Below are 18,357 nucleotides of genomic sequence, written 5' to 3'. Positions count from 1 at the left end.
AGGCTTTTAGAAGCAAGGTTATATCTAGCTGGCAGTTTCTGCTAATCAGAATGGGAGGAGGGGATAAACAAGTAAAGAATTGAGACTAAAAACCTTGGTGGTTGGAATACCTTGAGTCTAAACCTCTCTGATATTAAAAGTTTATTGAAAGTTAGAAAAGTGATGATCCAGGAGGTGTCATTATGATCTATATGTTTTGTAGAAGTTAGTCATAAAAGGTTAGCTAATAGAGTGTACTTTGGAGCAGCCCTCTGAAGACATCTTGAGAGACCTTTTCCCCCGGTGGGTGAACAACTGGCCATTGCGAACCGCCTGTTAGTTACTCAATAGTGATCCAGATGTTAGGTAAATATCTGGGATGTTCTAAACCTATTGCTTATGTTTGTGTGTGCTTAAATCTAAAAAACTGCATTTTTAGATAGAACACGCTTATTCTCCCTATGTCCACCACAAAAGGAATAAAAAGGTTCCCCGGTTCTCCAAATCCAAACCACTCAGCAGCTCTACTTGTCTTGCCTAAGCCACCATGCACTACATAACTGAAGTCGACGTAACCTACATTGACTTACTGCAGTGTCTGCACCATGCTATGTTGACAGAAGCTCTCTCGTTGACATAGCTTCTGCCTCTCGTTGCGGTGGTTTACAGAAGTCAACAGGAGAGCGCTCTCCCATCGACTTGGCATGTCTTAACCAGACTCGCTAAACTGACACCGCTGCATCCATCACAGCAGTGCTGATTTAGCCCATAGTGAAGACAAGCCCTCAGACACTATGGAGAACAGAGCTATGAGAAGGGACCTCCAGAACAGGATACCTATACACAGGGCCGGCTCTAGGATTTTTGCCGCCCCAAGAAAAAAATGTTTGCCCATCCTGCTTTTTTTTGGTGCCCCCCCGGCTCCGCCCCAACTCCGCCCCATCCCAACCCCTTCCCCAAATCCCCAGCCCCGCCTCCTCCCCCAGGCGTGCTGCATTTCTCCCCACCCCACTGCTTCCTGCGGCTCCCCCCACATAACCGCCCGCCCTAACTCACCTCCGCTCTACCTGCTCCCCTGAACATGCCGCTGCTCTGCTTCTCCCCCATCCCTCTCAGGCGAGGGAGAGGCAGCGCATTCAGGGGAGCAGGCAGAGAGGAGGTGAGCGAGGGTGGGGGGGGAATAGAGGAACTGCTCCCTGCCCCAGCTCACCTCCTCTCCACCACCGCCGCCTACCCTGAGCGCGCCGCCGCTCGGCTTCTCCTCCCTCCCTCCCAGTCTTGCCGCATAGAAGCGGCTGCGCATTCAGGGGAACAGGCGGAGGCGGAGCAGAGGCGAGCTGGGGTGGCGAGGACACATTTCTAGGGGCGGCATGGCCGGCGCCGGAATGCCGCCCCTAGAAATGTGTCACCCCAAGCACCTGATTATTTTGCTGGTGCCTAGAGCCAGCCCTGCCTGTACAATCACTCCCAATCAAAACAAAGGAGACCATCTTGTATATTGCCACAGAAAAATGTCACCCCATAAAACGCAACTGACTGCCTATGATTTAGCACCTACAATCTGTCAGAAAGTCTCAGCATTTTTTACAGTTCCATAGTTCCAGTCATTAAAATTAACAAATACTGTAGGTTGTATTTTCCAGTTTAAATTTTTAAAATTAACTAAAGTGTATTTTTCAAATGCGTTTATCCTTTCTTATGCACCAAATTAAAAAAAAAAAAAAGATTAGGATGCAACAACAACAAAAAACACGGTAAGCTCACCTACTGATAGGAGACGCCATGTCACAGCAGGAGTAGCAAAACAAGCAAACACATCATCTGTGCAGGCAAAGTGCGTAAGGTGTGGAAGAATCACAGACTGGCCACGGCACTGACCCCACATATACACATGGCCACCCTGGGTTTTAGCAGCAGAAGTGTGAGCAGAATGGCAGGCTGCAATTTCTATAACTCTAAATTCACAAGCAAACAAAAACACTGGCATAAGGACAAAGTGCAGTGAAAAAGCTTACTACCACATACCTACTTTTGTAGGCTTGCATGCATTTCAAGTTTTATGGGAATATATTCCTCCCCCCACCACTCCCCTCATAAATAACAAAATGTTTCCATAGCATGCAAGACAACTGAAAATAAGGTTGTTTGCTATTTGTACATATACAGCATCTAGTTACTCCTCTCAATTTTAACCCTGAAAACAGCAAATCACATTTATCATAGAATATTTTACTATTTAATTAATACCACATCAAAGTGCAACCATTACAATATTACACCTATTCTTGGCGTTACTTCTAACTAATATGCATGCACATGTACTAACTAAATTATTCTGTAGGCCATCTTTTAGAACATTTTCCAAGTGAAAGACCTAGACCCAAGGAAAGTACTAATTAAAGAACATTACCCCCCTCACTTTAGCTATATTAAGATGCTTCACTAACCCTAGAGGTTGATTTTAGGTTTTCAAAACTCCCTCACATTCAATGTTACACAACCCACTGTTTTGCAGTCTGAAGTATAACTTGTCTGATTAGTGGTGAAGTTGTATATATATATATTTAAGACAAAATCTTGCAGCCCTTAGTGTGAGGTAACACTCCCATTGTCATAAGGAACACAGAATTTGGCCAACAACTGATGAAGGCAATATATAACATTTTTTTTAAAAGGTACTAAACATATTTGGACTGCGGCACAAATATTTTAAGCAAAAAATAAATACTGATGTTTGAAAAAAGCAACAAATTAAGAGGAAATAACACCACACAATATCATATAGCAATGACCTCTTCCTTCTAGCAGGTGGAGACAGAAACAATTGTAAGAGTAGCATTACACATTTTTGAAGTCTTTCACATTTTTGAAGTCTTTCACAGCAGGAAAACCAAAATGGTTTATTCAACAAGACCCTAATATACTCTAGTAAGGAACACATTCACATTTCCACTGATAGAAACACAAAGTATTGCATTATCCATAGAAATTATTCTATTACTGATTATCAGAAACTAAGATTAAGAAATTTGTAAAAGCTAAATTTTCAGGCAGAAATATAATTTTATTCCCTCCAGCCTTTCCCTTACTAATCTAGGACTACAAAACATAGAAGGGGTATTTAATGCAATAGCTACAGGCAAATTGTAAATATCCACTCTTCTGACTTTTTCCACATTTTTTTTGTTTGATCAATCTTAATGGTAAACTATTATTAACATAGGAAATAAATTGTAAAAAAATAAGAAGCCTTGTTTTTGGTTGACTCAGTATAGAGAAGTGGCAGCACAGCACCAATGACAGCATACAATTAAAACTCATAAAATACTCTGAGAAGTAGGATGCAGCTGAAGGAGAAAGAGAGGCAGGAAACAGCCAGCCCCAGAATTTGTAGTCTCCCTTTCACATCTATTTATCATGGCAATGCATATGTTTCCAGCTAGGTCAAATTTTAACTTACAAATGTAAATGTCAGCCAACATTAGAATCTATTCAGGTTTAGGTCTGTGAAATAACCATAGCTAGCAATTACAAGTGATTTCTACTAAAAAAGTCACTGTGATTTTGCGCAGCACTTCCGTGATTATTTTGATTAATGCCTGATTATTATAGTGTAAATATTACCTGTCCTTATCAACAATAACTGGTGCAGGGTAAGACTGGTTACTTTTATTGCCAGTGCCTAACTGACCATATGAATTGGCTCCCCATGCATACAGCTGACCTTCATCTGTTAGCACTAATGTATGTGCATAGCCACAGGCAACCTGCAATGAATAATAAAAAAAATCTCATCTTACTTACCAGCAAATTAATTCAGACAAATAAATATATTTTCATATTGTTGATTCTATATCTAAGAAGATAAACACATAGGTAGGGCCCTACCAAATTCACGGTCCATTTTGGTCAATTTCACGGTCATAGGATTTTAAAAATTGTAAATTTCATGATTTCAGCTATTTAAATCTGAAATTTCATGGTGTTGTAATTGTAGGGGTCCTGACCCAGAAAGGAGTTGTGTTTGTGTGGGAGGGGCTGTGGCAAGATTATTGTAGGGAAGGTTGCTGTCCTGCTACTCTTACTTGTGCACTGCTGTTGGCGGCGGCATTGCCTTCAGAGCTGGGCAGCTGGAGAGTGGCGGCTGCTGGCCGGGAGCCTAGCTCTGAAGGCAGAGCCACCACCAGCAGCAGCATAGAAGTAAGGATGTCATGGTATGGTATGGCCACTCTTTACTTCTGCGCTGCTGCCTGCAGAGCTGGGCCCTCAGTCAGCAGCTCGCACTCTCCAACCGCGCAGCTCTGAAGGCAGCACAGAAGTAAGGGTGGTAATACTGTGACCTCCCTAAAAGTACTTTGCAACTCCCCTGCAATTCCCTTTTGGGTCAGGACCCCCAATATGAGAAACACTGGTCTCCCTGTGAAATCTGTATAATATAGGGTAAAAGCACAAAAAGACCATTTTTCACGGTTCGTGATGCGTTTTTCATAGCCCTGAATTTGGTGGGACTCTACACACAGGCAATACAACTTACAAAAATAACAAACACAGATCATACTATAATCGGGAACAGAAATAGGATGAGAGATTTTGAGCAACGAAATGCATGTGAGAAAACCTGCTTATATTTTTTAAAAATTCACAAGCCAATAACCTTTTACGAGCACAGTAATGAAAAATGTACAAAAGAAGAAATAACAGAGGCACATTGAAACACAACAAGGGGATCTCAGAAGCAGGTGAAGTGAGAGAGAACTAGGAGAACTTTACAAATTTTGCAGTAAAACTCGTATCATGGCATAAATTAAAGTTTGAAACTATGGGCCTGATGCTGTAAATACTAGCTACCAAGTGTAGTGCTAACTACTGTAAATAGTCCCATTGAACTATAGTATTAAACGCTATGGCTTCCATCCAGCTAAAAGCTTAAGACTTAAGTGTTTAAGCATGTGATATCCATCCCACTGACTTCTATGGGACTAGTTATGCGCTTACAGTTAAACATATACTTAAGTATACTTAAGTCCTTTGTTGAATCAAGGCCTATATCTAACTGTAAATACTTGGGACCTAAATCAAAACTTGTTATTAAAGCAACACTTTCTTAAAAGGAGAAAAAGAAAATGGAAAGTAGGAAATAATATTTTTCTTAATTATGCTAGGGACCTCTTTCTCCATTACGATGCCCTCCCAGCTAAGCTATCTCTTGTGAGGGCCCTTACCTGTGAATGGGAATTGGACAGAAAGCTATGTATTTTTATTTATTTCAATTGATAAAAAACATCCATCCAATGTTACAATTAGGAACCAATCTTCAAAAGACTGCTTTCCTAAATCCCCCATAACCATCCACTGACAGATTTCTCCAGCACCATCTCTTATAAATTCATTTTCTTCTTCCTAGGAACAGCCAAGGGGAACAAGGGGGCCTTGGAGTGTGGCCTGGTGGTCAAAAAACTTTGGCTTTGACAAACAAAAGTAGATGTCAATGAAAGATGAGAGTGCCAATTACCTTTCAAGAGGAACTAAACATGGATTATAAAGATCCCTAAAATTCCTCAGATGAAATCCTGGCTCCACTGAAGTCAATAGCAAAACTCCAATTGACTTCAGCTGGGCTACATTTTCACCCTTCTGTCTAGTGGAGGGGAAAGTTCATTTTTCAGATGTATATTTTCATTACTATGTTTAGGGCTTTAACCAAACCACTAATACCTTGCCTCCATTGAGTGCAGAATATTCCCTTTAGAATCTGCATTTGCCACATGCTATTTCTTCTGTTCATAAAGGGCTTGACATGACATAATAAACATACCCGCTGCACACGAATGCCTTGCAAAGCAGCTATTCTACAGGGTGTTGGCTGATTACCACTGCTACCCAATCCAAGCTGGCCATTACCATTGTAACCCCAGACATAGACCTAAAAAGGAAGATTGAGATTTTAATTAGTTTGCTATGTAGTTTCTCCACTTCTCTTGAAAAAAAACATATCTATTTTACAGTGTTATAACGTGCAAGTCTCTGCAATGACACCTCCAAAGAAACTTTCTTCTTCTAAAAGGGGCAAAGAGTCCTGAGGCACCTTATGGACTAACAGACGTATTGGAACATAAGCTTTTGTGGGTGAATACCCATGCATCCGACGAAGTGGGTATTCACCCATGAAAGCTTATGCTCCAATACGTCTGTTAGTCTATAAGGTGCCACAGGACTCTCTCTCACTTTTACAGATCCAGACTAACACAGCTACCCCTCTGATGTCTCTTCTTCTAGTGATTTATAAAAATATTTTTGCACATTATATGGCAGGTCGCACACAACTCTGGTTGACAATATCAACTATACAGTGCACTAAAATTCTACCCCATGTATTCTGTTTGCCCAGTCCAAGTCTTCCAGGAATATATCATCCAATACTTAGAATTTTTAGTACATAGAAGTGGACTACTAGTAACTGTTCTGTTCCCTGGTATGCAAAGCAAGCTCTGCTTCTAGCTTCCTTTTTCATAGAGCTCATCTCTTATTTAAAAATTGATCCCAAAAGAAAACAAACAAAAATATCTTGAACTGGAAGAAGCAGGTCTTAAACACAAGTGATATAGTCTGAGTAAACTTAAGGACATTATTCTGAATACTTCAAAAAAGCATCTGGGGAAGTATATTTCACTACTCTGCTACCTCTTTAGTGAAAAAAGTGTTCCATTCATTCAAACGCTGAACTGCAGGTTTTATGAGTTTTATCACATTAATAAACATAACCTATTTGCAATAGCAACCAATTATGGACAAAGAAAAAGAAAAAAGCACTGTCCCTATGGCATCTGTTTTGAAAAGCCTTTTAGATATGTTCAGACAAACTGGAAAAGACAAAACATGTGAATTACAAATAAGAGTAAATCCTGCATGAGTGGATGTGTAAGATTTTTTCAGTCTCTTTTCCTGAAATCTAAACAAAAACTCCATAGGGGAAAATGACAGTTGCTCATCTGTAACTAGAGTTCTCAAAGATGGACTCTACGCATTCACCATCTTGGGTAGAATGCTTCAGAGCAGCACCTGTTGCACTGCTCTTGCACCCCCTCCTCTCATTTTTGTTCCTGAACTTTCTGAAGACCAAAGGGTGTGGTTTTCCAGCCATCTCAGTTCCTGCACTGCTTCCTCAGATTCAAGAATATAATTAGGACTCTGAGGAAGAGGCAAAGGTGAGCATGGACTGGGAATATGTAGAGTCCAGTTCCATGCACTGTACAATTTCTCAAAGAACTCCACTTACAGGTAAGCAGCCTTCATTTCTTCTTTGAGTAGTCTGTACACCTTCCCACTCTTGGGATAGTTTGATAAGCAATACTGTCTACTGAGGACACAGCTGGGACACACAGACCTAATTAAACAGTGTCTTGAGTACTGCCCTAACAATCTGTGCATCAGATCTGGATGCTAAAGCAAGAGAAAGCAATATTTAGTAAATGTGTGTACAGAACTCCGTTTCAACTCTGCAGATTTCAATAATGGAAATATGTCTAAGTCATGCCAAAGAACCTGCCTTAGCCCTAAGTGGAATGTGTACTAACTTTTACAGGACAGAGGCTTTGTGGCTCCCCTTAATACACAGTCTAACCCATTAGGCAAGCATTGAGATGAAATAGCCTAGCCCTTACTATTCTCTCTGTAAGATATAAAGAGATCTAGGGACTACCTAAAGAGAATGCCTCTGACCTTTTAGCATCTAGGACATAGAGTTCTGGCTCACTTAAATGCATGAGGTCTGGAAAGGATATTGATAGACTAATTATTCACTTAAGATTGAAATCAGTTATTATACGCTGGGAAGGAATTTAGGATGTGTGTGGAGGATTACTTTGTCCTTGTGGAACACTGTGAATGGTGGAGACACCATCAAGGTTTGCAGTTTGCTTATACTTCTGGCAGCTATTGTTTCTATAACAAATACTGTCTTGATTGACAGGTGAACCAGTGAACACACATGTATTGGTTCAAAGGATGGTCTCATTAAATTGAGTAAGGACTAGATTAAAATCCCATGATGGCAGGGGAGTTTCTTGTCTGGTGGACAGATGTTCACTATACCCTTCATAAATCTCTTAACCGAGTCATGGATAAATTCGGTCTGCTGTCCACTGCTAGGCTGAAACGGCAACTAAGTGACTTTCAGCAAGAATACCGATAGGTCAAACAGCTTCTGGTGCAGCAAGTATTCAAGTATGGACTAAATTAATGCTGATGATGAAGATATGTTTTTATCCAATGCCCAAAAGACAATTCTTATCTACTGGAGTCACAGCACTTATGTATAGATTGTTTTTTGGAGTTTAGTAGCATGTGTTGCATGCCTGATGAACAAGCATTTCTCGACCATGCTGTTAAAGTATAGGGACTGTGGGGTCTGAGTGCAAGCTTTGGCTGGCCTCCTGAGAACACACCTGTGGTAACATCACAGGGAGAGAACCATATACTCACCTGGAGAGATAAGGGTCTGGAAGCCACTGCTGCCTTGCCCATGTTGGAGCAATAAGAATTACCATGGAACTGTAGTATTTATCTTTTGTACTTCTCTTTGGATTAGAGGAAATAGGGATAAAGTGTAGAGGAGGCCTATTCCCCAGCCGGATAGGAATGCATTTGAAATGGGCAGGCTGCCTACTCCTGCTCTCAAGCAGAACCTCAGGTATTTGGTATTGTGTCTCACTGCTAACATCTGTTTCTGCCACTGATGGGGTTAGGGACCATTCCTGTAGCTCTTCCCCTCCCTGTCAGCTGATTGACCAGGCTGTTGTCCTTTCCCACTAGGTGAAGTACTATTGAGTAAATGCTGTCATGGATGCATCAGTCCTATAGTACTTTAACTTCCTTGCACTACTATGTGGAAGGAGTTTCTCCTCGTTTGTTCACATAAAGCACAGCTGTCATTTTGTCAGTGACTACTTGGACTATGCTTTAAGTGAAGTAGAAAGAATTTGAGACCTAGATGGATTGCCGTCATCTCCAATACATAGATATGCAGTCATTATTCAAAGTGGTTCCAACAATGAGTTGTTAGGTCAGGGGTGGACAAACTTTTTGGCCCAAGGGCCACATTGGGGTTGCAAAACTGTATGGAGGGCTGGGTAGGGAAGGCTGTGCCTCCCCAAACAGCCTGGCCCCCACTCCCTATCCGACCCCTCCCACTTCCCGCCCCCTGCTGCTCTCCTCAGAACCTCTGACCCATCCAACCCCCCATGCTCCTTGTCCCCTAACCACTCCCTCCCGGAACACCCTGCCTCTAACTGCCCCCCAGGACCCTACCCCCTACTCCCTGTCCCCTATCCACACCCCCGCCCCCTGACAGGCCCCCTGGGACCCTACGCTTATCCAACACCCCCATTCCCTGATCTCCTATCCACACCCCCGCTCCCGGACAGACCACACTTATCCAACACACCCCTCCCCGCATTCCCCATCCCTTGACCGCCCCCCCCACCAGAACCTCTGCCCCCTGCTCCCTGATCGCTGCCCCACCAAACCTCCGCCCCCTGCTCCCTGTCCCCTGACTGCCCCAGCCCCCTTACCATGCCACTCAGAGCAGCATGTCTGGCCGCCGCAGTCCCCGGCGGGAGCCAGACACACTGCTGCGCTGCCCTGCAGGAGTGCGCAGCCCCACTGCCCAGAGTGCTGCTCTCACGGCAGCGTGGCTGCGGGGAAGGGGGGACAGCGGGGGAGGGACCGGGGGCTAGCCTCCCCGGCGGGGAGCTGAAGTGCCAGGCAGGACGGTCCCGCGGGCCGGATGTGGCCCATGGGCCGTAGCGTGCCCACCTCTGTGTCAGGTCATTGAAGTGCACTCCCCATCCCAGGTTGGACAAATTTGACGTAACAGTTATTGATGGGGATGGAGGAACAAATGCCACAGCTATTTAGCACACTATGACTACCAGGGAAGAGATGGGAGCATCTCTTTTGGGACAATTAGCTTTATATAAATGCTCTTTGAATTTGGCAGGTAATTTTTGCCAGCCAATGCTGAAGAGGTTTCATTCTGAAATGAGCATAAAGCATCATGTGTGCCTGAGGCGATAAGAAACAATATTATTATTTGTTTGGGATTCTTTCACAGTTTTATAATAGCAAACTGAATATTCAGGAGTCCTTCTAAGAAGAGGGCTCTTCCTGAGTGGGCATCCAAAATCATCTCGACTTTGGGGATTTTCTGAGTAGGAGGGTGTGATTTCTTCTAAATTATTCCCAGTCACAGATTTTCAAAAAGTACACATGTACAGTCCATGTAGGGATTCCTACAAAGAAGCCTTGATACCAGACAGCTCTGTGCTCGTGGGGAACCAGGGCGCAGTATCTAGCCTGTCTGAACCATGAAAGACACCCTTCCTCCCCCAGCAGTCTCTGCTTGAACCAAAACTGTTCAGAGAAAAGACTTGCAGAGAGCAGTGAAGGGCGTTGGGAGACACACCTAGACCCCTCCTGACAAGGGTGACAAGATTAAGGCATCTCCATTAGCATACAGAATGGAGAACAGAGGCAACTCCCATAGCCTCATCTGCATGAAAGATGGGACAAGGAGACATCTCCATTCGCATACAGAATGGAGAACAGAGAACCACACTGAACTCTGGGACCAGAAGAGCAGGGAAGCACTGCATCATGGGGGATCTCTGCTCCAGATGTTAATGAACCTACACCTGCACACACCCAGCTCAGCAGTTATCAGACCAATTCTAGTAATGAATCCTTGATTGATATCCAATATACTGAAGCAGCCTAATTGAATTGTGAGGTCCCTGGAAGAAAACACCACCCATAGCCAAGAGTGATCAGCTCCTATTGTCTAGCCTAAAGAAAACCCTTGAGTCATCAGTTTACCCATAAACAAATCTAGTGTTCTCCCTTGAACCATTGTTGTTTCTCTACAAAAACCCCTACCTATGTTCAAGTAAGTGTTCTGATGCTTGGATCCAACAATGCATCAGTTCCACTGGGACTCCATCTTCTCCTGATCGTGCAGGGGGCTACGCCTGTCTCCAGCACTCAGGACCCTGAGCTACCACCATCACCTGGGAACCCCGACCAGTTCAAGCCTCATGGAGTGGGTGAGATCTCTCTCTCTCTCTCTCTCTCTCTCTCTATTTTCTTTTCTGCCTGAGATATTAACCTTTAATAATGTAACTGTTATGTTGGTTTAGGCTCTCCTTGTGTAATCATCATTATTATTCAATAAATAACTTTTATGATTAAGCTGGTTGCTTCTCTCTCTCTTTGAACTTTACTCTTCTGTGTCTTTAGGTTCCCCATTTACCCTGCAGCAACACTTCTTTTACCTAAGCTACAGATCCCTGTAGCACCCAAAAATACTGTGGGGTTTGCTCATCAAGTGGGTTACTACCAGTATAATTGTAACATGAAAGCGGGGATAGGGATGTGCTGAACCTGGGGCACATAAAGGTGGCAGCTTGAAAGTGCTGCTTGACCCAGCCCATTCATGGCAGAATGTGCAGGGATCTGTAACAGTGTGAACTGCATAAGTGCCAACATCAGTGAAGCAAGTACCTGAATGGGTACAAGCAAAGAGAAAAGACTCAATAGTCTTTTCGGGAAAGGAACAGCGAAAAGAGAGATGACAAGATGAATTATGAACAGCTGAAGAAAAATCAGCTGTCCGGGCTATTCAGAGGAAGGCAGCTCAACACTGAGGATCAGAGTAGAACACAGCTAGTTGATTTCTCAATTCTAATGACCAGAAGCAGAATAATGGGTTAGGTATGCAGGGAACTTCCAGCCCACTGGCAGAGAGTCAAGCAGGCGAGGAAAATTGGGGAATCTAACCCCAGAGAGAAACAGGGAAGAGACTGACAATGGCAGCAGCTATGTACCATGAAGGCCAAGTACATGAAGGCCAAGTACACCCCGCAACAGGAGTTGTAGATAGCTCAACAACTAGAGCAGGAGAGGCTGCAGCTGAAGAGGGACAGAATGTGTCTGGAAATCCAACAGCTTGCAGACTGAGAGCAGCAGCATCAGTAAATGAAGAGAAGGAGAACCAGTGCCAGTACAAGAAGCACCAACATCAATATGAGAGAGAAGAAAAGCAGAAGTAGTGCTAGTCTGAGGAGAAACAGAAGGACAAGGAACATCAATATCAGCTCGAGATGGAGAAACTGTGCCTTCAAATCCTTAATCCAATAGGTAAAGCCAGACCTCCTGTACCTCTCCTAGTGGGTGGCATAGACTCCAAATTACTTAGAATCATAGAAGATTAGGGTTGGAAGAGACCTCAAGGGGTCATCTAGTCCAATCCCCTGTTCAAAGCAGGACCAACACCAACTAAATCATCCCAGCCAGGGCTTTGGCAAGCCCGGGCCTTAAAAACTTCTAAGGATGGAGATTCCACCACCTCCCGAGGTAACCCATTCCAGTGCTTCACCACCCTCCTAGTGAAATAGTGTTTCCTAATATCTAACCTAGACTTCTCCCACTGCAACTTAAGACCACTGCTCTTTGTTCTGTCATCTGCCACCACTGAGAACAGCCGAGCTCCATCCTCTTTGGAACCCCCCTTCAGGTAGTTGAAGGCTGCTATCAAATCCTCCCTCACTCTTCTCTTCTGCAGACTAAACAAGCCAAGTTCCCTCAGCCTCTCCTTGTAAGTCATGTGCCCCAGCCCCCTGATCATTTTCGTTGCCCTCTGCCGGGCTCTCCAATTTGTCCACAACCTTCCATCCTTCATCACTTTAGGGAGGGGGATGACATGGATGTGCTTCTTATTGCTTTCAAAATGGGGTGTGAACTGAATAAGGTGGGGAACGAGGACATAGTACAGTAGCTGACTCCAGTACTGTCTGGGACAAAGGTCTTGGACATTTTCACCGTTATGGGAAGGGGGGATTACAAAGATTAAAATAATTGTAAACAAGCTTTTTTGACAAAGTTTAAACTGACTCTTGGTATATATAGGAGAAGGTTTCAGGAAATTCAGAGAAGAAAGGGGTATGACCTATGCTAAGGTTTCAGCTCTAATTAGGTATTATGTAAGGAAATGGGGAACTGGTTGGAGGGTCAAAATGGTCGATGAGTCCTACAAATTAATGAATATAAAACAGTTCTATAAACTCTGCCACCCTGATCTGAAATCAAACAAAAATCCTAGAGATATTATTATATCTGTGAAATTGGCAGACCATTATGTGGCTAGTCATCCTGGTTTGATAGAAAACCTAACAGGCATGGAATGGGATCAGAGTCCAAGGACTGGGCCTAAACTGAGACCCACTCCCAGGGGGGAGGGAAACCAATGGGAAAAAGCAGTGTGCCATATATGGCCAGCAGAGTCACTTTATTCGCAATTGCCCAGGTTGCCCATTGAGTCCCAGGTACAGTGCTAGAAATGTCAGCTGAACATCAACCTCACAGAATTATCTGTGTGACTGAGAGAGGAGGGGAGGGACGGAGGGAGGGAGTCACAGAACATTATATGCCATCAGCAGACAGGCTAACACTGAACCATTTACACCCCAATCCATTGCCTACAAGTCACGCTGCACCCTCCTGGGTGCAGATCCATGGCATAGCTAGTGGGAATGGAATGGAAGGTGGTAATCAATGGAGAGACATTCACTGGATGGAGAGATACTAGAGCTAAGATGACAGTTAACCCCCATGTCATGAAACACATGAAATGCTGCCAGGATGTGTAATGCGGGTTAAAGTTCCTGGTATAAAAGCCTTCACTCTACATACAGATTTCTGTACAGACCCAGGAAGGGTCTGGGATGCTGGTTGCAGGTATAATAGAAGATATTCCATATTCGTTGCTTTTGCGGAAGGTTTCAAAGCAGAAAGGATAAATCAGGTCTCCTCTGTTAGTCCCAGAGTAGCAAGAGATTGTGTTAGCCAAAATGCTAATGGGATAGCTGACAGGGATAGATCTCCCCTGTCAGTATCCAAGAGGAATCACGTTTCAGAGTAGGAATCAAGTTACTTTCTCAGTGTATGCAAACAAATACCTGAGCAGCAGGACTGACAAGACCTACTGACTTGCAGGGGAATTCTCTGGGTCCTAAAGCCTAGATCAATGAAATAAGCTCTCTGCCTACCTTTACCAGGCACTCGGGGGAAGTACAGAGCATGGTGAATGCAGTATTTCCAGCCAAAAGTAGGGACACTGTGGCAGCTGTGGTGTACTGCAAAAACTATGACATCCACCCTAGGATGGGAAATGCCCAAGTAGGGTGTAAGACATCTGCTTGGGAGATGACAAAGGTAACTGTTGCCAGGAAGGAGGGGAGAGTTTTTCCTGCAATCATTGACTGCTTGATGGTCTGTAAAAATGTAATTGACCCTGAGCAAGGTGGGAGAGGGAATTTTGTTCACCTTGACTCAGTATGTGGGGAACATTAGACCACCACCCCAGTAGGGTGAGGGGAACAATGCTCCTCCCCCTTCCTCCAGAGAAGCAGAGGTTAGGCTACCTAGGAACCTATGGGGAGGTGGGGCAGAGAAAAGAATCTGGCAATAGCAGAGGTTTGAAAAAGTCTTCCTTGCTTGATTCTTCTGCTGTTAAAAGCAGCACATGGTTGAGAGTTGCTTCACAAGGAGCCAGTCCTGATATATTTCTCCCTATGGCCCAAAGAATTGCTTCTTGTAACATCTCCAGGTGGGGAAGCAACCAATCACTTGAATGACAAAGGGACACTATACACACTCTCTGGAAATCAAATGGGAGGTATAAGTGAGAGAACTAGGTCTCAAGTGTTTAGTATCAAGGAGTAACAGGGGAAAGAAGAGCCATATGAAAGCTCAGCCGCACAGGTTCTAAAGATAGAAAATATGCTGGATGGTTATCAAATGACTCTGTATGGATTTCTGAATGGCGTATGCTGATTTACTAGCAGAATGTTTATTATCTGAATAGTTGAAATGGGAAATTATGAAAGATAACAGCAGAAATGCCTCCAGGAAATAAAACTGTCCAGGCAATAAGTCTATCAGTTTCCTTACACAGCTCCAAGGGTTGCACCCTGGTACGTGGTTCACAGTGTCACTCACTCAAATTAGGCCCAGCCACCCCTCTGTCACAATGGATAGGTGGCCAAACCAAACCTGAGTGGTGCTGAGACCCCATGTGCCAGGAGTGAGGAGCCATGCCCAGCCCCGTGGGACAGGAGCCACCACTGCAGGCTTACTTTCCAACCCCCACATTCCTGCAGCTTCTCCTGCACCTCAGTTTTAGGGTTGTGGTGCCAGGTGGAGGGTGTGTGTGTACATTATATATATATATAAATAATGGTGGGTTGCAAAAAAAGACAATACAGTTGGTGGGTCACTTTAGTTAAAAAAGTTAGGGAACCACTGGATTAGAGTCTCAAAAACTAATGTTGGGTTCAAATATTTATTCTTAAAAGAACGTAATGAATTAATTTTAAATGAATTATTTTCTGTTTATTGCAGAGATTTGTTCTGAAAGGGGTAATTTTAGCTAATTTGGGTAAAGTATCTCTTAAATGATATGTTTATATATGTGGTGGGGACAGTGGAAACAAGTAGGACCATTTCTGATGAAAACTTTCTGATGAAAACTTTCTTATAACAGTACAGATTTTGGAAGTTACAGATTAATATTACTTTTCTCAGCAGTTTTAACTGTGACAGTGCTTGCAAAGGTAGATGCTATCAACAATTTGTAGCCAATAATGCTGAATAAAATAAAATTCAGTCAGACAAATTAACTTTAAATTTAAGAACATTCTTACCTCCCCATTTTCTACAACAGCCATTGAGCACATCTGTCCACAAGCTATATTAACAGCTATCTTATTTTGTAGGCAGCTGGTAACTCTTCGAGGAATTGGCTGATTAGCTGTTGAACCAGATCCAACCTGTCCTGAATTATTATAACCCCATGCATACACCTGTTATAGAAGAGTCATTAACAGAATAAGACTGTAACATATTACTTTAACCAAATGTCCAAGAGATATAGAAGTTATATAAACTGCACATATTAAAAAATACATTCTAAACATATGTGGATTACAGGACTGCAGCAACTCTTTTCTATGCATCTAGGAAAGACACAGAAATGGTTGTTTCCCTTTTTATTTTCTTCCAGAAATCTGACAACTCCTTTCAACTCTAATTTCTAATGCTCGACTAGTTAAAAAAACAAGAAGAAATAATATAAAAGATTATGCATCCTGTGGGGTATACTTGTGATTCTTTGTCTACAGAGTTACTGAAAGAAAACAAAATAGGACAAGTAACTGAACACCAACAATATCTCAGAGTGTAACAGAACAATACTTTGTACCTCAATGGGTTTAGATATTTAACTGTGGTGATCCTTCCACATATGCACAGAGTTTAATTTACTGCCAAATTTAATGGTGTGAACAAATTTTTCACAGCAGGGCACAGCGGGAGAGGTCATAGATATTTTTAGCCATCCTTTGCAATACCAAGTGCTGTTCCTTCATTAGGATCAGCTATCCCATAAACAACTTCCTGCAATTGTGGGTGGACAAACATTGATAAACCTCAGATCTTCCAATTATTATTAAATATTTATATCACAGCAGCACCTAGAGGACAGCCAGGCCAGGTCCCATTGTGCTAGGCATTGTATGTTTTTCTCTTTCCAGCATCCTATATAAATCCCATACAAAGGAAAATGCAGTTTATGCAGATTTATGCTAACTCTTCTCACCTCTCCATCAGATGTTAACACCATGGAATGGTGAGAGCCACAGGCGACTTCAATTACTTTCTTGTTTACCAAGTTAGTAGAGACTTGACAGGGAACTAAACCATGATTTGTTGTACCATTGCCCAGTTGACTATAAGCATTATGGCCCCATGTGTACACTTCTCCTTCTATAATAAAAGTGTGAAAAATCAATTTTAAAACATCTACTTATCTAATAACTATGCATCACAAGATGACAGAAAATGAAAAGTCAAGTTCAACAACGGTGCACACTTCCATATGCCCCCTACGCTATTAATCCTGTGTACACAAGAATGCTATTTTTTCCCCAGTGTTCAATAAATGTCTAAAAGGGTAATACCAAGAGAATCACATTAAAAGAAACTGATAGGAGATAGTGTGGTCCAGAAGAGAGGACATAGGAATGGGAGTCAGATGAGACCTGAATTCTATTCCTAGCTCTGCCACTTCTGGCCCTGGTCAAGTAATTTGTCTCTGTGCCTTGGTTTGCTCATCAAAACTGGAATAATGATACTTTCTATTCTTTGTAAAGTACTTTGAATTCCTCAGATGAAAAGCACTATACTGTGCTAAATACTGTCATTATTTATTAATAAATAATATCAATAATATATTATTAATTATTAGTAGTATTATTATCATTATTGAAATATACCATCTCCACTTTGTATCATTGAAAAGTATATTTTCAAGCATTTTAGGAGCCATAGCATCCTATCAGGAAGGTTAAACAATGTTTGATGTACCACTTCATCAGGTATCTATTGGGATATGAACTACAGAATAATTATTAATCCTTCCACAGAATCTATACCTTTGCATTTTCCCTAATACTATATCAGTCTAAGAAGCAGGATTGTCCATTTCACTCTCACAGCTCAGGTCTCTCACAAATAATTGGGCCAACTGAAGAAGGCACACATTTTAAAAATACAATATTCTCACCACACATTACCTGCAGTAGTAACAACAACATGAGGACCACTTCCATAGCTCAGACAGGCTATCTTTTTGCCACATAAAGTATCTAATCTCTGTGGTTCAATAGTGCTCTGAATGTCGCCTGTTCCCAAACAGCCACTGCAGTTGGTGCCAAGCACAAACACCTGTTATAAAATCTTATTGTTAATGTAGCACATTCTTTATTACGACTGTAACATTTACCATTTAAATTAAAATAATCAATCCTAAACTTTCTTTATTCAATAATTAATGTATGATACTTCTCCAGGGTCTATCATCATAATTCTGGCTTCACTGCTAATCTATCTTGAATTAATAATGAATCAAATATTTACCAAATAATATTGCACTAATATACACTTTCTCTGATAATTACCTCATCATTTTCAGTTGCATACAACACTTCATTACCAGCACTACCAAATACACAGGCTTGACGAATTAACTTCAGTTCTTCTTGAGAGCAGAGAGCAAAAATTGGCCATTTTCCAACATCCAACATCTTCAGGGCTGATAAGAAAGTAGCATGTATCACCTGCTGAGATTAAAAAGTGATATGAGATATTTAGAAAAAAGGAAAATGTTCAACCTTGTACAATGAAAGGGCTAAATCTAAAGAAAAATAAAGCAGTAGATAAGAAAGGGTATTACTTTCTTCCCCAACCACAAAACAATGTCTTATTTCA

At 42.3% G+C, this 18,357-nt stretch overlaps 1 protein-coding gene across 17 annotated transcripts in view; it reads right to left on the bottom strand.

Annotated features, from left to right (window-relative positions):
- Positions 1 to 18,357, bottom strand: part of LOC140911290 (RCC1 and BTB domain-containing protein 2) — an 82,920-nt gene that overhangs the window by 42,076 nt on the left and 22,487 nt on the right. For 15 of the 17 annotated variants that reach the window (XM_073343999.1, XM_073344046.1, XM_073344029.1 and 12 more), the window contains 7 exons: positions 18,048 to 18,209; positions 17,664 to 17,814; positions 16,688 to 16,854; positions 15,735 to 15,893; positions 5,795 to 5,902; positions 3,604 to 3,746; positions 1,744 to 1,934 (listed from right to left, as the gene is read on the bottom strand). In XM_073343999.1, the coding sequence (XP_073200100.1) occupies positions 1,744 to 1,934; positions 3,604 to 3,746; positions 5,795 to 5,902; positions 15,735 to 15,893; positions 16,688 to 16,854; positions 17,664 to 17,814; positions 18,048 to 18,209 (1,081 nt within the window). Of the gene's footprint in view, positions 1 to 1,743; positions 1,935 to 3,603; positions 3,747 to 5,794; positions 5,903 to 15,734; positions 15,894 to 16,687; positions 16,855 to 17,663; positions 17,815 to 18,047; positions 18,210 to 18,357 lie in introns of those variants that run through there. The other 2 variants (XM_073344126.1, XM_073344144.1) reach the window with 2 other exon arrangements.

Source organism: Lepidochelys kempii, chromosome 1, assembly GCF_965140265.1.
Source record: "Lepidochelys kempii isolate rLepKem1 chromosome 1, rLepKem1.hap2, whole genome shotgun sequence".
NCBI classification, from domain to species: domain Eukaryota; kingdom Metazoa; phylum Chordata; order Testudines; family Cheloniidae; genus Lepidochelys; species Lepidochelys kempii.
Note: the sequence above shows the minus strand (reverse complement) of the source record. Positions and strands in the feature narration are given on the sequence as shown.